The 23,416-nt window shown below is 43.8% G+C and overlaps 1 protein-coding gene and 1 long non-coding RNA gene across 3 annotated transcripts in view; one reads left to right on the forward strand and one right to left on the reverse strand.

Moving 5' to 3' along the window:
- LOC103395912 (uncharacterized) overlaps nt 1–17,863 on the forward strand; it is a 96,202-nt gene extending 78,339 nt beyond the window's left edge. The window contains exon 7 of the long non-coding RNA XR_003053032.1: nt 15,803–17,863. This is a non-coding gene — a long non-coding RNA (uncharacterized LOC103395912). The remainder of the gene's footprint in view (nt 1–15,802) is intronic.
- LOC103395911 (ephrin type-A receptor 3-like) overlaps nt 1–23,416 on the reverse strand; it is a 71,367-nt gene that overhangs the window by 46,418 nt on the left and 1,533 nt on the right. For both annotated transcript variants that reach the window (XM_017042352.2, XM_008333761.3), the window contains exons 2-5: nt 12,638–12,702; nt 6,678–6,878; nt 6,041–6,148; nt 5,601–5,952 (exon numbers count right to left, since the gene is read on the reverse strand). In XM_017042352.2, the coding sequence (XP_016897841.1) occupies nt 5,601–5,952; nt 6,041–6,148; nt 6,678–6,878; nt 12,638–12,702 (726 nt within the window). The remainder of the gene's footprint in view (nt 1–5,600; nt 5,953–6,040; nt 6,149–6,677; nt 6,879–12,637; nt 12,703–23,416) is intronic.

Below are 23,416 nucleotides of genomic sequence, written 5' to 3' on the forward strand. Positions count from 1 at the left end.
ACCAGGGGGCGCTGTGGTACAGACTGTATATGGGTCAGTGGTGTGTGGGGATGTAGATGAGGACGGTGCTGTGCGGAGCGGCTAAGCTTTTGTCACTTTGTCCGTCATCTATTCACCCGCACAAGAGAGGAGTTGACACCAGGGGGCAGGAGAAGAGGATGGGGTTTGAGGGGTGGGGGCAGGTAGAGAGTGGAGATAAAGGTGAACAGAAGGGAAATGAAGGCAAAGGTAGCTGTCATTATCAAAGTGAATGAAAGGAGAAGACGGATGAGTGGCCTTTCCTCGGCACATATATCTGTTTGTCCTTTAAGAACAGCTGTCTCCTGATAACACCCTGGCTCCGGACACACCAGCAGCTTAATGCCCTAATGCCCGCCGCCGTGTGCAGAATAATACGTACCACGGCGCTATACACACACACACACACAAAAATCTCTTTAAGGGCTAAATCTTTCTGTTAGCCTCCCACTCTTTTATGACACACACCTTTGTGCTGTCAGGCTCCCTAAGCTGCCACCAAGGCAAGAGCAAAGGAAGGAGAGACGAGTGTGTGTGTGTGAGTGAGAGAGAGAGAGAGGGTTAGAGAGAGCAAAGAGAAAGAGACGCAGTAGGGAGCTGTTGACCTTCAGAAGTCTGTGATGAACATAAAAATGTTCACTTGACACACACACACACCCACACACAGCCCAGATGTGAAGGATACAGAGTTCAGGAGAGTTTTTAAAGACGTCCTCCTCACTGGCCTCTGCTTTCTAAAACACACACATACATGTACACACCGCTAATGAGCTAGCAAGCTCAGTCACCTTCACAGTTCAATGACTGCACGTCTCTACGTCTGTTTCAGACAAATGTTGGATCGTGTCATAGAGTGTTCAGTTTGTGAGAAGTGTTCACTCAGCTGTACACTTGATTTGACTGTAAAGAGAAAAAAAAACAAGTCCAGACTTCTGAATGGAGTGAGTCCAAAAATATCAAACCACCTTGTGCAGTCTTTAGTTATTCCTCCATCCAGTTATGATCTCACAGTCATAGTGGAGCACTTTGAACCTTGTATGTGGGCTGTGAAGTGGTGTGAAGTCGGCTACGCCTGGCTTAAGAGTTACATGCCTGTGCTCTAACAGAATAGTTCCGCTTTGAATCGATGTAATGACTGACTTCAGCTTGTTTTTTTCTTTGCTCTATCTTTAAGCTGCAGGTACATTTGTAATTGGATGAATTTCCCAGCTTGTGATCAATTCTATCCATCTATCTATCCATCCATCTTTTTAGAGTTATTGTATCTTTAACATCACTTCTTTAATCAGTGGAGTACTCAAGGTACTCATCCTGTATTCATACCAGAAAACTAGATTATTTAAGTTGAGTTCTGAGCCGGAGCTTTTTAAAATTTTAAATCTGTTTCTTCACCAAACAAATTGAAAATGAATAAAACAGTTTTATAGACATCAGTTAAAAATGAATGTGACAGACTAACTCACATTTACAGAACATCAAGGATGAATCACTTTAGCTAAGGTAAAAAGATCCTCTAGTGGAACACGTTCTTTACTGCAGCAACATCAAACAGACAAATGGATGAAACAGGAAGAGAAGAAAGAGAGCATCAGACAGACAGGTCCAGACAGACAGGTACGTCTGGCTGACCTATATTACTTTTTGCCCGCCAAGGAGGAGCAGGAGAAACCGTGTCAGACAGAGACAGGTCCAGACAGACAGGTCCAGACAGACAGGTCCAGACAGACAGACACGTCTGGCTGACCTATATTACTTTTTGCCCGCCAAGGAGGAGCAGGAGAAACCGTGTAGAGGTGACAGGTGTCCGTCCTTCTCCGCTCAGTCTCCTCCATCTCTTAGGCATCTGAGGCAGTAATTGGTGCTGTCAAACACACAGAGACGGAAACACACACTTACATAGTCACACTGACGCACACACACACTCTCCTTGCCCTTCAGCGCGTGCCTCTGGGACTTAAAACAGGAGAGGTTTGAGAGAATTCATGACATCCTCTACCAGCTGTGAGACACGGAGAGGGCAAAAGAGTACGGGTCGGAAATAGAGGGGGGCAGAAAGAACAGTGGCAGACGGGAACAGAGAGGCAGTCTGCGACAGACGGAAGGAGAGTTAAGAAAAGAAAGCAAAAGAGATTAGGAGGTGGAAGGCTAAGGCTCCACAGACAGAGACTTCTACGGAGATAAAAAGATGGAGCACAGGTTAAAAAAGGGCTATTATGCAACTTCAATGATGACAAGTCTTGTGAATAAATGAATCATCGGAGCAGTAGTATTTTAAATAAATGATAAAAAATATCTCGAGGGTGAATGTAACAACAGAGACACAGATTCAGAACCACTCTGAGGTTTTCATTTGACTTCAGCGACGAGGCCGTGACCAAATGTTTTATCATTGATTTAACCATAAGTCATAAATAAGGTTATCCAATATTAACTTTTTGTTCAAGGAAAAACCAATAATGATTCTTACAGATATTACATCATTATGCTAATATATTATACGACATCCCTAGAAATGATCACTTCATGACTTCCCTGTTCAGCCGGTTCTGTCTCGGCCAAAGCATTGGATTTTGTCTCACACTTTGGAACAATTTGTGTGGAAAAGTAAAAGAGAAAGATGCAGCCGTGACGTATAAATGTTTAAAGACGGCAGACAGAGAAATAAGTGCTGTGCAGAGGAGGAGGTAAAGTAGAAAGTCAAGAGAATCAGACCACGGGTGAGGAGCAGAACGCGGGGACTGGGTGAGGGAGAGAACAGGCCCATTATAGAAGCAGACGCCTGAGTAAGGTTAGAAAATAGCAGCGAGGAGGAGAGAGAGGGAGAGAAAAGGGCTGTAATTGGAGGTGTCTGGTGCTTGTCTAACACAGAGAAGCTAGTAATGATTCCATTAGCACCTCACACCCAGAGACAGAGAGACAGGGACTCAGAAAAAGAGGGAGAGAGGGAGCCAAAGACAGAGTGTGACACCAAGACAAAAGGGGAGAATGAGGAGGCCCAACCACAGAGCAGAACAACGGACCTGGAACACAAAAACAATGAGCGGCGAAAACAGGCAAACATAAAAGGAACAAGGGGAACAGAATGTGAAAGGCACTCACCGAAAGCCTTGTTCACCTGTGAGATGGTAATAATTACCAATCCACCCCCCCTCGTGCCCCCCCCGCCTCTCTCCATAACCTCACCCCTTCGTCTCTTTGTGCGATGGCAAGCGAGAGTAGGTGATTTAAATGCATTAGTGCGGCGTGTTTTTCCCTGTGGAAGTCCCTTACACTGTGTCAGGACGGGAACCTTTTGTTTGGGGCTGACGCTGAGCTGTGAGAAGACTCTTTAAAAGCCTCGCTCTTGTTCTCTTTGGGACACATTAAAGAGCTTTACGCCAGGTTATTGCCCTTCTCTGTGTCCTCTCATGTCTTTGTTAGAAGCAGACTGATTACTGATGCTGCTACATTAGTGGCTATGGAAAATTTGGACCACGGGCTAGGTGGCAGCGTTGAGGCCGGGGGGGCACGGGCAGGAAAAATAGCTCACACACCGAAAATAATTTCAATAAAAGGACGATGGCGTTCCACAGTGATTCAGGCATAGATTCACAGAGAATGAAAAATATGTGATATGATTTTATGTGAGGTACAGGCGATGGCTCCTCCGGCTCATTGTAATGCAAATTATTCCCACGATTTCACACAAAAAAAGTTCCCTGCTATTGAATAGTTGGAACAACAGCCCTGAAGTGGAGAAGCCTTGGTAAAACCGCGAAGGAATTGAAAAACTTTTTAATTGATTCCAGAGTAAACGCCACACCAAAAAAAAAAAATCCCATGAATAGAAATCGAAGCCTTTCTTCCTCCATCATGGAGACACCGGTCCTCTGTTTTTGATGTACAGCCACCGCTGCTACAGAGACTGTGGTTATTAGACAAGTGTCAAATATATGTCCTGACCTTTGACCACTGACTGCCAATAAGACTTTATAGTTCCTTCTGGATGCAACTACAGCAAATACACACACACATGGTCAAGCAGAGTGTAATGGAGTTGGCCTGCATGTAAAACATGCTTTTATTACTATATTTATCCCCAGCCCAGTGATAAGACTTAGGGAGCAGGTTTGATGAGGTCATAGAGGTTAATAGGGTTAGCCACGTTGCTACGTCAGATTGACTTCAGAACTTTAGAACGAAAGGAATAATTCCAGGAGTTGGACTTCTCTGTACATTTTGTTATGTTCATGAGCAGTACGTCTCCCCCCGTTCATGTTTCCAGTTTACTGGCAGTGATGTTTCTGTGAAGAAGATAGACTTTGAGAATATTGACTCAAAACATTGAACAAAATATTTAAGGCTTTTTGGTGTCGTTTGTAGTAAGCAGTATTCACTATCATCCCCTGCAAGTAGAACGGTACCTCAACCTGGGAGGAACAGGTCATTTATCTGCAGGTGTAACAAGGTCATCACTAAAATGTCTGACGAAGAGTCAAAACCAATGTTATCAGTTAGTCTTTGTATCAGTCTAAATCCTCCCAGCTCTCACTGCTCCATCCTGTCTGCATTCATAGCACAAACTCTGATACGAGGCGTAGAACACTGACCCGCAAACCGACAGGAGCAAAGCAGTTAAAAATAAAGAGCAGAGTGACATTTAACTAGACAGACGCGGCTCAGCTCAACAGTCAGCGTCTCATGATTGAGATGCAGCCAGAGTTCTGCCACAATCTGTGCACAGAACCAGTCAGCAAACTGCAGAGTACAGCTTGTTCCTATTCACTTGTCTCCGAGGTCCAACTGCCAAGTTTTCTGGGTATCTTGGCTACAGCTTCTCCCAAACAAGTGAAATTGCATTATGTGCACCGAAGTTTGCTGTGATGAATATCTATGATTCCATTTTCTTTTAGGGGAGGAAGTGAGCCCGTAGGGGCAGGTGATGCTGTGAGTCGAATACACCTCGCTCACTCAGAAAGCATATGCACATGGTATACACAGCGATGCTGAGCGCACATACACACACACACACACACACCATCTGTGGAGTTTTATGACTCAATAATCTGCTTCCTAAGGCATACCTTTTTTTTCCTCTCCTGCTTCAACACAAACTCACATCAATAAGCGCTTTTTTTTTACACACACACACACCCTCTCGCCTCTTTCCTCTACTCAGCAGGGAAAATGAAATATTCAGGTCTGACGTACTGTATGTACACACATACACAAACACACACGCACACACTCGCCGAAAATGAGGAGAGGTGCGTCAAAGCAGCGCCTACACTTTGGCTGTGAGAACTGTCCCCAAAGTGTTGGGAGCTGCATATAAGTCTGAATAAAACTCTGAGTTATGACACGCTGGGTGACACACACACACACACACGCAGCGTCACCGAGACAGTGCATCTGTAACCTAAATAAACACAGGGTGGATGTCACGTGTTAAATACTGCACTTTGTTAAACCTTTTCGAATGTTAGTAATCAGTACCAAGTGTTTGACACTGAACGTAGCCTCTGTCCGTCTCGCATAAATGTATACGAAGTATTCCCACACACTTGCAACACATCCCACCCAGGACCCCCGCCCCCACTCACGCTGGCAGATGTCTTTGTTCTCCTCGAAGCCTGGTTTGCAAACACATCTCCCGATGGGAACGAGCCAGCCTCCGTCGGCGCTACAGTACATCTTTGGAGCCTCAAACTCCTCGGAGGCGTTCACACACACACCGTGGACCTCCACCAGCGCCGTGTCGCCACCCGTTATTGTGTCAGGAAACTGGGCCAAGTTGAGCACAGTGAGGGGGCACTTCTTGTAAAAAACCCTCACGGAGACCAGAGCGATGCAGGCACCCAAGTCCTGGAAGGCCAAGTAGAAGCCCCTTCTACTCAGGTTGCTGATGTCCCGCACCTCGGTGTTTAGCTTCATGACACGGTCTCCGACGTCCACCTGCGGTAACACATACAAAAAAACGTATGTTGATATGTTTTAGCCGGGTGCAGTAATAATTCCGACATGAGTGTGAGAGCGTCCATACCTGAGTGAAGCTCTCATCAGCAGCAATGGTGTCAATCTTGACGTACTGGCTCTCCTTGATGAACCACAGGTTTGCATTGTTGGACTCGTAGTAGTACATGTTGAAGGTCTGAAAAATAACCACAGCCTCTGTCACCTTCCAGACTCAGCCCTTATATTAACAATGGAACACAGTGGCACAGATAAAGGTGAGAACATTTCACCGACACTCCTATAGAATTCATGCTGTCCTGCTGCTTCCCAAATCTCAGTTTCTCCGTGGCTGCTTTGTAGCACTGGTGAATTCACAGCTATATATTGTATCACAATGTCAGTGTGGAGAAGTAATAAGAATGAAGAGGGTGCAAGGAGCAGAACGAGATGATATGACACAGTGAGGGAACAGTAACAAAATAACAATGTACAGTATTAGTAGACAGAAGCCCCAGGAGCACCGTGTGGTTCTTTGCAGTAATTTTGTGTTTAGCAATAAATGTATAAATATATGTAAAAACTGAAAATGAAAAATTGAATCACTGAAAAATCAATGATTCAATTTGATCTAAATTTGTAGTTCTTATTATAATAAATTATACTCTTGAATGTGAAGGAAACACAGATTATATTTCGTGGCCATGTGTGAGCTCAACAATACGGACCTCCTTACAAGTACCAGGGACCCCCGGCAGGCTGTTACAGTCCCTCAGGGTGAACTTGATCTCGATGTAGACGCGTTGAGCCCCCTCCCGGCTGATGTGGCGTGTCCTGAGCCAGTTGTTTTGATTGGCCTCCATGACGTTACACACCTGGTAGGTTCTCATCGGAGTGTTCCTCTCGTCCATCACGCTGATCTCCTCCCACTGTGGATGTGAGGTAGAGTAAGGAAAGACAACGGATGTTACACGGCCGTATTAGGTTTGGTATTTGATATAAGTAAAGGTCTTAGATCATCGGTCTGTTTTAACTGAAATAAAAACAGCAATAAAAAGACACACAGCACCCCATAAAGCTAATAGACTAGACGAGTGGTTCCCAAAGTGGGCGCCTGGTGCAGGGGCAAAGGAAAGGAAAGAAATTCAATATTTTCTTTATTTGTCCCACAGTGAAGAAAATGCACTCTATTTTCTTAAACGAGTATAACAGCTTTTAATGGTAATATTCCATTTCCTGGTGGCTGTCCACATTTTATCTATTTATATTTAGAAAGTAAACAGTTAGTCCACCAAGAATCAGATGTGGACACTGTGGGGAAAGACATTTGTTTTGTCTTTACAGCAGTCAAAGTGGTGGTAGTCAAAGGACAAAGGACAAAGTCCACGGACTCCAGTTTTGCTTCTGGGAAACTGGGCCTCAGTTCAACTGTGGTTTAGTGCAAACCATCACTAAGCCTGAGAGTTCTCTTTTTAAAATATGAACGATGATCTGTGTCCCCGTGACTGAAGGACTGTCTTTGTTCATGATGCACGCGTAAAAAACAGTGAATGTTTTCCTTGAGTGAATAGGTGATTTGTTTGTGCGTGTATTTGTATGTCAGTATGCATGTGTGATGGAAAGAGGGAAAACATGGAGAGAGAGAGAGAGAGAGCGGGAGAGAGGGAGTCGCTAGGACAGAGCTACTTTGTCTCCCATCATCTGCTACCATCTGTTTCCACTTCTGACTCCGGCAGTAATTGAGAACACTTCTTGCAGGGAAACCTTTCTATCTGCATACACACACACACACACACACACATATATATGGGAAGCACACAGGCATGATGTGACATACACAAACAGAAAGGATTTTTCTACGAAGAACCTGAAAACAAACCAGTGTGGTTTCAAATATCTGGTCTGAGTCAACACCAGAGCAGCGTCTTCTCACTGAGCTCCTGTCATCACCGTTACGCTGACTTTGAGCTCCTGATTGATGAGCTGCTGTTACCTCTGCACCAGTCCAACCATGTGAACGCGTTTTGAACAGCATGAAAACAGACTGTAGACTAACACGCTCATGAACTCCATACTGGAAAGTATTCACTAATTCAAACCTAAACCCACAGAGGTGTCACGTCTACTGCGTCCTGAAATTCAAAGAAAAGCTGAATTGTAGGTGAAACCAGAGGCAGAGAAAAGACAAAAGGAGGAATCGGGCTAATAAAATGCATAGGAGAGCAGAGACGGTCCACGGAAAAACTTTTCAGCCAAGTCCAAGCTCCATTTGGTTTCTTGACATGAATCTAACGTGACGGCCAAACAACCCGGCAAAACCTTGTCGCGTTTCACTGACAGGTCCTGAGCTCAAAAACAGATCATGTTGAAAGAAAAGCTTACAGTCACATGTGCACTTTTTATAGATCTCCAAACACTGGTGTTGACCCACCGTCCTTTTTCCTTTTTTACAGCCAGTGCAGTGTCCCCAGGGGGCTGGGGGGTTATTTTTTTTTTACCAGTTCTTTATTGATTAGGCTGAGAGTTAGCATCTAGTTTACATCGAATACGTGTGTGAATGAATGAGTGAGTGTCAGTGAGCCAATCACATGAGGTTAAAGGCCCTGATCAACGACAATGGAAAAGCCCAAGACAAGATTGTCAAAGATACGGCCTGCAAGCCAAAACTAGCCCGCTCGGGAGTTCGATATGGCCCGCTTGATTTTTTAATAAATCAATCAATACATTTTTTATATATTTGTACTTGTTTGCATCAAAACAAAGGGGAGAAACATGGACTTATTGTTATTTATAGGTAATTATTTTATGATTGTACTGGTCCGACCCACTTCTACTCAGGCCCAGATTCCATCGATGATAGAAACACACAAACGAAATGACAAAACTGTCTGGAATATAGAAGAATAAATAGAGCTGCAAAAACAACAAAAAGGCAGCTGGCAGAGACATCCCTAAAAGGTTTTTCTCTGGTGTTGTTGTTTGACGTGTATATGGTGCACATATAAATGGCATATCACTGGACCGTTAGTGAGAGTTGAACAAAAACACACAGAAAATGACTGTAAACCACCTCCATCGGCCACACTGGCTTCAATTAAAGGAACAAAACACCAGACGGGGAGAAAGAGGGAGAGGAGAGGAGAAAGATGAATGAATGTTGGTAAATTACAGGCGCGCCTGGCAGCTAAATAGACCCATCTGTGCAGCGCTTGGACCAGTCGGACATCACACAGGACGGCACACACACACACACATCCGTACAGACAGGCTGAATCCCCTGAGAGTTGTGATTAAAGCATTTATGGGAATAGTCATGAAGGGATGAAGTCGGCTTTATGATGTCTTGTTTATTTCTTCGTGGGCAGAGTTTGGAGTGGCTGGATTACTGCCACTTCCCTCTAAGTGACTTATTTCCCTGGTTGAAGAGTCTGTTCACTGTCACTTTTGGCTGCTGTGAAGCACAGGTGTGTTTGTAGACGACGGTGACTCAACCTGCTTGCCCTCACTTCTAAAATAAATGATACGGCAGCCTCTCGAGATCAAATCCGCCAGCAACAACTAGGGGTTGAAAAGCATGGAGAGACTGACGACAACAAGCTCATTTACACTGAGAACTAACACTGTTGCTTTAACTGCTTTCACACTGATTACAATTCAGGAGCAAACCCTTCGTCCCGGACCCTCAATCACCGCCACCAATCAGCGCAGAGCCTTCCTGATTGCTTTGAAGTGCAGCAGAGACATCAGAACAGGGTTTAAGTTCAGCCATTCACCGGCTTAACATAATATCCCTGCGCCTGCAATCATCTGATGGCTACACCTCCGAGGACATAATTGGCCTCCGAACCCGGGAACAAACTCTGGCTCGATGAGCGTGGTGAAGAGGGCGAGGGGGGGAGGGGGGAGAACAGAGTTGACAGATGAAGGGAAAATAAGTTGGGGGGGGGGGGGTTATGGCCAGTGGGGGGGCCTCCTGTTTTAAAAAACAATTGGGACATCAGTTCCAAAAATACGCATGACAATGACTCTCTGATTCGCACTTCATTTATTTGCATTGCATTTTTTTCTGATATGTAAAAAAGACACAAGTCAGAGAAAGGGAAATGAAAACAAAACAGGCTTGATGTTGTAAACAGATGCATTTAAAAAAAATCCACCTTGTGTCCTTATATATTTGTATAACCATATAAACTGTTTTAACAAACAGAATAACATATACATCAAATTAACTTCCATAGGAAGCATATTTGAGCCTCGTGACACAGTGAACTTTGACATACACCTGGTATCATTTCATAAAATATAATAGTGTTCTGCACATTTTTTGACGGCCCAATGCTTTTCTTTTTCTTTAAAAAAGTGCACTTACAATGGCACTCACCCAGAGGCTGTTTAGCATCATTTACCTCTGTACACACTGGGCTATTCAGGAGATAAGGAGTGTATTGAAAATATAAACAAAGGAGGGGGGTGTAAGCCGATGGAGGTGGTGGGAGGATCTGCAGGGTGGATGTCAAGACTCCTGCCGTGCTCACTCTTACAGATGCAGATTGATGGGAGTCAGGAACAAAAGCCATAGGTTACTGCTGCCATGCAACCCTGCATATCAGACATGGTGACTTTCAAATGAATTCCTGTGCCGTCAGGACAATCACACAAAGGAAATACAGTATTTATTTTTTTAAATCAAAAACATCCTCCTGTGATGCTGGTGGGGGGGGGGGGGGGGGGGTTACTGCCACTGTGGGGACCTCCTGTTTTCAAACACCATTAGGACATTCTGTTTAATGTCCTTCACGAGGAACACCCCTGCTCAGTGACAGTGAAATCGGTCCCTCCGTTCAGCCTCAGCCCCCGGTATGTCGACCATCTGACCCCGCGCTGCTGGGATTAAGCCTGACCTTCGAGGGTCAAGTGTGGTTTTGGACTAATTCACACAGACAGTGGTCTCAAATTGGTGGGAATTGCTTTTTGCTGAGTCCAATCAGCAGGTTTGAGGTTCAAAGGTCAACGAGATAATCCCCTTGATATGAAACATCAGACCTTCTTACAGCCTCCGAACTCGTGTAATCCATGGCTCACTTTGTTTCTTCTTGTGTAGGAGCTCTTTATTCTGTCCATTCCCCATTATCAGACTTATTTGAAATGTTTGATAATAATTAGCGCTCAACAAAATGCCTGCCAGCAGGATCTGGCAACCTTCTACTCTTGATGATTTGTGCTTTTTAGATAACAAAAAGAGATTTATAGAGTTGCAAAGACAATTAGCCATGTGATTTCACAAACCCCTAATTACATCTTATTATAGCACTTCCCTAGTAAATATTTGAAAAAAGGCTACAGGTATTAAAGGCTTACTGTCCTCAGCTCACCTGATGTTACACTTGCAGTTGTTTTTCACTGCAATCATTTTAAAAGTGAACCGCTTTACAAATAGTCTATTTGTTGTTGCATGGCGCCGTTGTAATAAAATAAAGCAACAGAAGATAAATCACCTTAATGACAAATGGGCCGCGTTTGAATCCCTGCAGGTTTACCTCCTAACAAAAGTGCAGCTACAGGAGATGTTTGGGTCTCACTCTGTATTCTAATGCCTGTGTGATTACGGAATATAAGGCTAGCAGGTGCATCACACCAATCAGCATATATTTATATATATATATACACTTCAGCCAACATATATCTGGAGGCTGAGCACATGTGCTCCTCCTGTACCAGGGTAAATCCGCTGCAAACCAAGACGTATTTTCAATCAAACAAACCAGCGTGCCCTGCTTTTTAGGATTCGACTAAACCTTTTGGCTTAGCCGCAGATGGAACGCATTCAGCTCGTCTCTAAGGACCTCAGAGAGCAGGGAAAAAAACATCTATAATATAGCTACACAATCATTGCATTTCAATTAAGTGAACTTGATACCCTTGATTGCTTGAGAAAACAACCTTGCTTCAGCTGCCTCTTCTCTACAGTGCACAACCATGAAACCGCGTGTGGCATCCTGCAATTTAACACACTGACGCTGAATGGCGCAGAGGAAGTGCAACTCAAGGGGAAATAGAATTAATTCAGTGCCATTCAACAGCTCTGGTGCTCGAGTGACATACAGAACCCACTCTTATTTCTTCATTGAATAAACTTTGTTGCCCTTCTTCTTCTTCTTCCTCGTCTTCCTCCTCGTCTTCTCGTAGCTCTCCCAATCCTCTCACTTGTCTGTCACTTCCTGATCATGCTGACTGCACTTCCTTGAACCCTGTACCTGCAGAAGTCCAGCCCACTCCCATATGCAAAAAATAAAAAATACAAACACATATACAAACACCAACATGCACACATCACGTCTGTTTGTGTGAAAATGCGCAGCCTTTCACGCTGTCACTTCACTCCATCCCTAAAATCACAACCCATAATAAATGGAGCCTCCAGTGCCGGAGTGTTTTCAGTGCAGCAGAAATAATTTGTAAATTCCCCCTGCAGACTCCCGATTTAGCAGCCAGTGCTCGAGAAGCCGCTGCTGTCTAAAACACACACTCCAGTGCTGCTGTGAGCTCTGAGTCCCCGCGTTTACCCTGAAAATATAACAAGTCAACACAGCCTGCTGCGGATCACAGTTATGCATATGGAGCTGCAGCTCATCCTGGGAAAAGAACTGGGTTGGATGGTGTTGGGCTGCACTGTGTGACTCGTACTCACCCCCTCGTTGGGATAGGCCTCCCAGCCCAGGTCGGCCAGAGCTGACATGGAGTCCAGCAATGTAACTGCAACGACAGAGAGAAAAACAGGATTTGTCACCACACTGTAACAATGTCAGCGCTGGTACTGTGTTAAAATGTATGTTAGAGGATTACAAACAAAAATGCTGTATGGCAGTGATCATCAAATGGCGGCCCGCGGGCCCAGTGCAGCTCACTGAACAGTTCAATCCATCCCACGACTGGATTTCAAAAATTGTCAGATTGAAGATAAAACATTGTCTGGTCCACACTATTAAATGCACCGACTAGGATTATGACATAAATCTCTGACATAAAACTTGACGACCTTTTCGTGATTTACACAAGGGCGTGTTTTGTTGTGTCGGACTACGGGGAATCACAAACAGGAGTAAAACCTGGGGGCGTGTTTTGTTGTGTCGGACTACGACGGCGGGGGAATCACAAACAGGAGTAAAACCTGTTATTCCATCTTTAAGAGCACTCCAGGGAGCGTGGAGATAAGGCATCAAGAAAAAAAGTGAGAGTGCGTGTTACAGATTTATTTGGTGAAATCCTTGACATTAATATGACGCCACCCAAAGGTTTGGACTATCAACTTCACCATCTGTATCCCTGGAAATCGTTTTTAAGATGTTCTCGTCTTAGGGGAGAGAATTCAGGGTGGTCAAGTCATGTTCTGTGTGGAAAACAGAACTGAAACCACCACCGCAGTATTACTGTATACTTTTTATAAGTATACACACAGCTGCTTCAGTATATTTCCTTGCACACTTTCCTGTTCTCCCCCACCGAATAACATGATTACACCGGCCTCATCTCATTCTTTTCACTTTGTTAAACCCACAAATGAACAATAGCAACAATGGACTGTGGGGATATAGCTGTCAGTCCATACAAAACACAGTAACATAACATATTATGTCTGCATCCTGTAAAATGAACAGGGAATTAAACAGTAGTGACCTAACTTGTCACAGTTCTTTCTCTTCTGTACGGTGTATTTTCTCTCAGCTCCAGTGCTGTACAAAGTCCAAGGCAAGTTTATATATTTAGATTCTGCAATTCAAGTATTTAAAGCAAAAGCAGAGAAGCAGAAGCTCGATGTGAACATCATTAAAAGGAAAGGGCTGTGCAGCAGTGGATCGACCAGGCTGCTGAATCTGAGGACAAAGGAAAGAGCCAAGAAGTATATTTGAATTTAATTCAATCAGACCCAACCAGGATGGCTGCAAATCTTTGACTGTTCTCAGGAATGAGCTGCCCACCTGGCCCTGCCACACTGAAAAGGAATACGTGGAGCTAACAGAGCTAACAGAGCTAGCAGAAGAGCTAACAATTACACAAAAAATATCAGTCGCAACTGAACACAAGTCGTTGTGTTTGGGGCTTGATATTATTGTTGTGATTTTCTTTTATGGGATCTCTACGATTGTTATCATTTACAACTTGTGAATTTTGATTCTCTCTCAGGGACATTTTTACTCGTGCATTGTGGGAAACCTAGAGTAATTTGCCTTTGATGGACGTTTTTTTGTTTGAGTACATGAAATACGCCATCTGGCTCAGATTGTCAGGATTACTGTGTGTGGATATTTAAATGAAAGGAGGAAGTGGAGAAGGAAGCAGGGAGCTGATGGAGAAACTTGAGAAGAGTGTGGCAGCTGCTCAGGTTCTCCACATGTGGCTGTCACATGTGTTATTTCCTAAATTAGTTTGCAACACTTCATTAAAGGGACTAAATGAAAAGTGAAGAAAAGCCAGGTTCTGGATGTTTGGTCATACAAAAACGTCTGCTTTGGAGCAGTGGTTGAGGGGAGTCCTATAATCAAGACTTCAACGCCGCTGGTCATCAATGTTTAATCAGTATTAAGTTGGCGTTGGTGCTTATCTCTGGATCCTGACACACATTGTGGTTCTCATATATAATTACACCAGCACTCCTTCAAACTGTGAGACAACTCTTTCCTTTCCACAGAACAGACATGAGAGTTTCTGCACTGACACAATTTAAACGGTGCATCGCTATAAAGTCAGGCGCTTGCATAATATCTCCAATTTAATAAGGCAGCGACGGTGACCTGGAAAAACCTTTTCCAAGCAAGTAAATACAGTTTGCTCTTCTGAAACCAAATGAGGCTAATCACTCAATTCACAGACGTGGAAAGTGCCTGTTTACTAGTCCTCCTCCTCCTCCTCCTGTGTGTCTGTGCTACATACAGGTACAGTAGAACGAGTCCTTCCACATCTCTGCCCATCTCCGACTCTTCTTCCCTCATTTTCACGCTAAAGCTCTTCATCAGCCCCGACTAAATCCCGGTTTTCCTTCCTCGGCTCGGCACGCCGTGACAGCAGGGAGGCGTGTCACGCTGCATTAGTGTATGTACAGTAGGTGTGTGAAGAGTATGCGTGTGAACCGACACACATATCTGTGCGTTTCCAGGCAGCGCGCGCTCTCACACGCGACGGTGTTAGTGTGAGAAAACAGCCAGAAAATAGATGATAAAACGAGGCAGAGTGAAGTGAGAGTGTGATAGATTAAATGAGAGAGAGAGAGAGAGAGAGAGAGAGACTAAGCAGCTAAAGGTCAGAGGCAGCCTGCAGTGTGTGTGTGTGTGTGTGTGTGTGTGTGCGTAAGCAGCTAAAGATCATTAAGACCACTTTCTTCTGTGTGTGCATTTGAATGGTGGATGGAAATAGCATAAAATTGTTTGATGATATGTCATTTAAGCCTGAAGGGCGTGCACACACACACACACACACACACACACACGAACACGATCACAGTGTTTCTCACTTAGTCACACAAACACAGAAGAATAAACTCAGAAGTGACAACCAGAGGTAAAAGGTTGTATTTTTTTTTTTAATTTCCATAGTAACGCCCACACATTGTTTCACTACGACCCACCTGACCTTTCCTCCACAGTTTCAGTTTGGTTTAGCAACTCAACTCCAAGTTAAGAGCTCTTCTCATTTTAACCATAGCCATATACTGCTGTATATTGCACCTTTGTGATGTAATTTTGGAGAAACATTGTGAAATTAAATATGAACCACATGGCTACGAATGCTGCTAGCAATATTAGCGTTCCAGCTGCTCACAAATGTCTTCATGATTCTGTTCTCGTTCTCTGTGTTTTAGGTTGTCACGCCTCGTCTGTTGGGGGTCAGAGATGAAACACAGGAATTATGGGTAAGTTGGTGACCTGAACACCACATGGTAACAGAAGCCACTGTTTTTAAAAACCATTTTCTGGCCCCTGGGAAAATGTGCACAGACATGAACCGACACATTGACACTTTTTCCCCTGTCCTCACACCTCTTGTCAATACCACTTATCACTTATAAGTAATCAATAACTGGACTCATCAATTATGTATTACCTATAGCTTCCTGTCTGCTGACACTGCAAAAACCCAAAACGTACGTGTGTGTGTGTGTGTGTTTGTGTAATAGAGGACAAAAGAATATTACATACAAAGCATTCTTAGTGGAGCAGAGATGAATCTCTTGTATCTTTGCCAGTGCATTTCTAAACGCATTCACCTTCACTGTTTTTATGTTCCTCCAGGGACCTGGCTTAATTGAAGAATATGAGCTTGTGTATATGAGTGTCCACTGTGTGTGTGTGTGTGTGTGTGTAATCTAAGCCTAGTCCTGACCTGCCATGGTTCTGAATCACTCAGGCTAGTCGCCCAGGCCAGTCTCATGTTTGAATGACATCTCTCCCCATTGTTCTTCATCTATCTCTCTCTCTCTCTCTCTCCCCCCCCCTCCATCGATCGATCTATCTATTTCTGTCTGTCGATAACTGTCTGTCTTTCCACTGCAAGTACCGAGGCCTTTTAGTAACATAAACCTTTTCTATGAACTGTACTTCTTTATAATGGTGATTTGTGTTCCCACCGTAGTAAAAGTACCAGCAACATTTTGCAAATTAGCCCTTTAGCAGGGAGGGGCTTACAGGAAGGACTCCAATGATTAGCTGTAAAACAACACTGGCACCAGCAGACTACAGGCCTTTTTAACATTAGACCGGTCTGGATGACAGTCTAGGCTGTGGGCTGCAGACCAATACTGGTTCATGTACTTGGTCATGAAGCCAGGATTATGATTGTACTATCATGATATGTTATTGTTATACTATTTAATGAGCCCAGTCCATACCACGTTGATTGACCATCACTGGTCTGTAGACCTCGTGTTGAACCCACCCAACCCTCCGTCCATCCACCAACGGCCATGATCTGTCCAGGTCGCTGAGGCGATGAACACAATATCTAATAAACTGCACAGAGCGCGATAAAATATTGAAACCCTAAGTGACAACAGTAGAAAAGCGCTCCACAAACACACAACTCTCCTCGGCTCCTCTGTCTAAAAATATCGTTCTCACACAAACGGATTCACGTGTGAACACCCACACCTCAACAATCCCCCCCGTGCTTTTATTACAGGCCAGGAATGCACATGTGTCCCGATTACTGCAGGAGTTGTCTGGTTACACAGACATGCTGTCTTATTGATTTTCAGCACCAAACTGTGGGCTTTACATTATGAGAGGAGAAAGACGAGGAGGAGGGCGAGGAGCAGCTGAGCGGGAGCCGTGGATCTGTAGACGTCTCCGTGTGAATGCATGCTAAGACAAAACCAAGAAGAACATGTAGAAGAAAAAAAATTCAATATCTTTGTCTCTACATGCCCTTCTGTGCCAGGCTGTTTTTCTTTTCCTCACTCCAGTTTCCTCCCTCTGGGGTGTCTGTCTCTGACCGTCTTCCCCTCTTTTTCCATCTCCTTCTCAGTTTGTTTATGTCTCTCTTTCTCTCTGAGCTTCAGCTGGGCTGCAAAGAAACTGTGATCCACCTGCCAAGAATAAAACAAGGCTGCCAACAACCAGACCGGCACACAAAAGTACTTAAACTCTCGCCACCCTCCCCCACGCCTTCCCTCCCTCTCACACACACACAGAGAGAGAAATGGACAAACACAGACACAGCACGAGGACGACTAACACAAGGACACACCTGATGAGTTAATTTGATCTTTTTAAACTCATCCTACACTGTTTATTATTCATTTTCTTTTTTTTTAATTAATTTCGAACACATGCTTCAGACTTTGTTCAAAAGTCCTGACATCGCTTATGTTTATGTAACATTCAAAGAGGACTCATCAACAAATACTTGAAAAATAAAAGCGGGGACATTCGATGCTGGAAATTGTTCTGCCGCCATAATGTCTGATCTATGAAAGTTCTAAATGAACATAAATCAGCTTTTACACAGTTAGAGATAAGGGAAATTAGGGCATTAGAATAATACCACATTGTTTTAAGATTTCTTTATGGTTTCAAATGTTAGGCTTTTATTTTTTGAAACCATGGACTGTCACAAACTTGATCAACAATTGATCTGAAGTTTTTCTTTTTTTTGTCGGCTTCCAATTATTATTATTATTATTATTATTATTATTATTATTATTATTATTATTATTATTATTATTATTATTATTATTATTATTATTATTATTATTATTATTATTATTATTATAAAGTTAATGTCTGATTTTATACCAAAATAGAGCAGAGACTGAGGCCTCTCCCTCTGAAGGAAGTCAGATTGGCTATTTCCTCTCTCATCTAGGGTGAACTAAGTTAACTATATCCTGGTAAAAGCTTCATATCGGATGCTCAGACACTGGAGTGATATTGATCTTCACACCTAATGTGCTAAAAGAAAGATAAGCTAATTCATTTTACTTGGATCAGACAATACAGAGACCCAAAATTCTTCTTTGAGACATTAGGAAACGGCCAAGAGACAGATTCAGCCGGAGCTCTAGATTACTCACTCGTCTACACACACACGCACACACACACACTCACACTCACACACGCACGCATGTCCACTGAGAGTGTGGTTTGATGAGTGAAAGTGTTGTCAGGGCAACAAACAGGCCGGGGAGCAGGAGGAAGGAGTGGGAGAGTTGAACACTGGACTTCACCGACAAACTGGTGTCTTACGCAAACTTCCAGACTTTCTCTGGTGCTGTCTCTCTCTCTCTCTCTCTCCACTCCTCCATCCAAAACACCAGAGGCCTCCATACTGGGTATAATAGCCTGATCTCTGTGCTCCATTGTTAGGTCGGTGTTGCTGTGTATTCTTGCAGCTGTAGGGAGTAGATAGTAAACTAGTTTTTTTAAGGTCTTTGTTTTGTTTTTTTTCTTTGTTAACAGCCTGGTTTTTAGACAAACAGCGTTTTGTTAATTCACGAGGACGCCCTGTTTCCTCAGCATCTTAAAACAATAGCGCAGGTCAACCCATTGGAGTGGGTGATTTTATCAGCCAGTATTTTTTCTGTGTGACAGTAAATAGATGTACAGGTAAATCAGCAGCAGACAGACAGATATTGGACCAAATGACAGGGCGTGACACCAGGAGTGCATGCACGCCCCCATGTGTCTATAGGTACAGTATGGATTTGTCCCTGTATGGTGTTTGAGCACCGCACACACACATGCACACACACGTGCACACACATGGTTGTCACAGTGGCTGATCACAGGAGGGCAAATTGGCCTGGAATCACTGGAGTGTGATCCATGGTAGAAATGAAGAGCAAGTCACATGTTTGATTAATGTTGACAGGTTTTTGCTACACACACACACACACACACACATGTTCCATACTACAACAAGGCGCCAACGAATAATTAATATATTGGTTTATCTGTCCTACATGATTATAATGTTTTGAAAATATCACATTCAACACAATATGTTTGGATCACAGATCACATCCCAATTTTCATGTCTCAACCAATCACTAAGTCCAACATCAGAACAGTCCTGAATGGCTTTGGTCAGCCGCTCATCAGTGTCTGACCAGCTGGTTGTCCAGGAACTCGTCCGTCTCATCAAGCCTAAACCAATTTGCACTAATCTGGACACCAGCGTGTATCCAACACACAGATCAATTTAACAACTCAGGAAAAACACTGAACACAAGTGGATAATAAGGCAGCGTGTTCTGATGGAAAACAACAGGCTGGGTTTTCATCGTAGCCACGTTTGCCGTGGGGGTCGGTTTAGCCTGAAAGGAAAAATAATTATTTTTTCCAAGCCGGCAGTTGATACAAATCAGCGATGCACCAGTTGCAGGTGGGTTTTTATCTGTGTTTGATGAAGGTTAGAGTCAATTTCAGAGGGCGTTTCTGAGCATTTCTCTGTTCTTTGGCGGAAACAGTAAACTCATTCATCAGAGAGGGAGAAGTATGACCACAGGTCGGCAAACAAATCTGCAGCTGACCCAAATCCTTGGCTGGTTGTTAGGGAAGGTGCCAGAGTCTGTGCAGCACACCGCAGTTTTTGGACAAACCAAAACTGCACAGCAAATAATGAGTGTGTGTGTGCATTAGAGAGAGAGGGGGGAGAGAGAGGGAGAGAGAGAGATAGAGAGAGGGAGAGAGAGGTGTGTGTTCAACAAATTCAATTTGACCAAATTAAAGGTCAGGGCAGCTGTGGGTGGTAAATGTGGGTGAGAGGGAGCACAGAGAGGAAACAAGTACATGTGTGTCATTTCTGCACGTGAACACACGTGTGTGTGTGTGTGTGTGTTCAATGGTTAAAGGGCCAGTTAAGGGCCTGTTTAAACTGGGGGAGGGTCATCACACATGGTGGTATGAAGTTGAGGTTCCACTTCAGGCATCATCGACTGAGGTAGAACTTTCCTTCTTGTCATTAAGGAATGAAGTCTAAGAAATCTGACAAAGATTTATTCCCAGAAAACACAAGGTTTAAAGTTGAACCTGTGGTTAATTTTTAAAGGGTAGTTCATCTTTTGATTCGTCGTGATCATAGGCTGCAGAATGCATGAATATATTCTAAATGCATCAAACGTTTGTTCTTTATTGTCATCACAGACTTACAAGAAATATTTGAAGATCTGAACGTTCTTGTTCTGTGAATTCTTTGTATTCCTGTGAATCATCTACAGGAGGTCAGTTTGGACTGATGAATACATTATTTTGCACCAGATTATCCTCCTCCTGGAGATTTGGGTCTGACTTTTTCCTGGTACATTAGAACGTGACAATTTTGAAAACAAAAGTTTAACCAGGTGTATGAAGAATATGTCCACTTTCTAACCAGTCAGTCTGACTAGTACTGCGGGAGGTCAGAACTAGCTGTGTTAAATGACATACAAATGACAGTTTGGACATAAATGAAAGAACCAAACGTAATCACTCATCCCATGATGAGCTGAGCTGGGTCCTATTTGGAATTGTATCATGGTTTATTTGAAGGCTGTTTCTTCTCCATGTGATTTTTAATCTGGATTTTCTGTAAACAATAGAACGGACTGTTCTTGCTGTTGTTTCTGCTGTTGTTCCTGCTGTTGTTTCTGCTGTTGTTTCTGCTGTTGTTCCCACTGTTGTTCTTGTTGTTGTTCTTGCTGTTGTTGTTGTTGTTCTTGCTGTTTTTCTTGCTGTTGTTCCTGCTGTAAGAAATATCTGGGTGTTTTTCTTTTTCTAATTTTTCTTTTCTTACTTTGTAGTAATTCATGAAATTGCTCTCCTGTGTATCTACATCGGAGTCCAGTTTTTACACACACACACAGACACACACTGGTGAAGCCTTCACAGCAGAATCAGTCTCTGTCACTGCGCTGTATTTATATCCCCATCTATCAGCCAGAACCTGGAAAATGTGACACTGTTCTCCAGACCATGACCACTAAACTGCCCCCAGCTATGCATTAGGGTCAGATGAGAGTGTGTGTGTGTGTGTGTACGTGCGTGTGTGTGTAATAAACAAGAGTGTGTAGTGTATATAGGACTTCTCTGTTCAGCAGATATACAGAAGGCCAACCTCATTACAGAAAATATAGAGTGGCTCCAAGCTCCTGTCCAACTGTTGACAATCATTGGACGAGTCAGAGATAGACGGGGAATAAAGAGGAGGGCAGGAGTGAAAACAAGCCTGGAGTGTGTTTGGAGGCACAAAAGAGAGATCATGTAAAAAAATAAAAATAAACAAGAGTGTGTAAGATAGAAGTAGGTGAAGAAAAAGACGAGAGAGGTGTGTGTGTGTGTGTGTGTTCTGGTGCCTGCTGTTCTGATGAGAGGCCAGATCTATATCCTCTTTTGTCCAAGGTCACGGTTGTTACACGGGAGCAAAGCAATATCTTGGAGCCACATACGCACACACACACCCCCACACACACACACACCGAGTGAGCTACGGCTCTGCCGATAGCTACAAGAAACCATTATAGATTAAAGCAATTAAACCAGAGACGACCTTTAACCGAACATTATGCCAACGCCAGGATCTCGTGTGAATCATATGATGTGTGCATATGAAAGTGCAGCGTGTGTGTGTGTGTGTGTGTGTGAAAATACACTTCACACTTTACATATGCCTGCTTCACTTCTCAACCTTACATTAACCTTAAGCAATTCAATTTAGTTTTCCCATCAGTAGCTGTGACATCACACCCCGTCCCCTCCAAAAAAACTTCACATCTATTATTTTAACTGCAGATGACCAGAGGTCCGCCCCCCCTGCCATAAAACCACATCCAAACATATTTGCAAAGTGATTTCCGAGAGAATTTCCGGGTGAGAACGCTCACTCCCCTTCAGTGACATTCAGTTGCCGAGGGGGAGAAAATGAAGCTCCACTCCTGCTGTTTGTTTTTTCAGCCTTGTTGCGATATATTTAGCAACAGAAAATAGAAACATCCCCACTGGGTTGAAGAAAGCCCGTAAGAAGAGTAAAAGAAACAGGAGAACACTGCAGGACGAAAAGGTGCCAGGCAGGGACCTGCCAGCATCCACCCAGCTGTTACATCAGTTCACCCCCAGGGTAGAGCCACCTTGTGTTGTGAGCTCCCTCTGCTGGTCGATAAAAAAACAAATTCACTTTTCTCTCTCTCTCTCTCTTTCAAATCGAAGGTGACAAAGACCTAAAGAGGACGCTCTCCATCACGACAACTTCAGAGAGCAGCAGTTTCCAGGTACACAGTTAGCCTCAGTTGAGAGGAATTCCTTTAGTCCTGCCAAAGCACAGTGTTCCAGTCCACTGTCATAACTGGGTTTCTTGTAAATGCCAACAATTGGGGAGCAGATCAATAGCTCCAGTAGTAAAGGAAGCCTGTTGACAACCCTGTTTTTCTGCTAACACAGATCAGATCTATCAAAGAGGCCGTGGTCTTAAATGGGTGTCAGGAGATTTCTCCTTCTCCTTTATGACAGCCTCGCTCCGGCTGCTGGACTGGACCTCAGAGGGAGGATTTCCTGGAATAACATGACTGCCGAGATGCGTGGGAGGAGAATATGCAGCCTCATACACTAATATCAGGTACACACACACACACACACCGAGACAGTGGCACAGAGCTAAACAGGCAGTCACAGCAGGAGAACAGCAGACTGGAAGGCAAAAGCAGGGCAGGGGTGCCTGACAGAAATATGGCTTTGTTGCTTTTCTGTCCCGTGGGGGGCGCAACAGATACGTACGTGCCGTACACAACGCCATCAGACAGTGGGCGAAATCAGGCAAAAATAGACCATTAAAAGCAGAAGGAAAGAAGAAAGGACAGGACAACAGAGGACAAAGTGTCTCATCAGAGACTCACACGTACACTGTTAGAGTCTGTTTGGTGTTTTTGGTTTGTTTTTTCACTGACGCCTGCTGTGAGTTTGTGTGCAACAACAACTGGAGTTTCCTCTGGCTTCTGGTTGATTACATC

The sequence above is a fragment of the Cynoglossus semilaevis genome, chromosome 20 (genome assembly GCF_000523025.1).
Source record: "Cynoglossus semilaevis isolate Cse_v1.0 chromosome 20, Cse_v1.0, whole genome shotgun sequence".
NCBI classification, from domain to species: Eukaryota; Metazoa; Chordata; class Actinopteri; order Pleuronectiformes; family Cynoglossidae; genus Cynoglossus; species Cynoglossus semilaevis.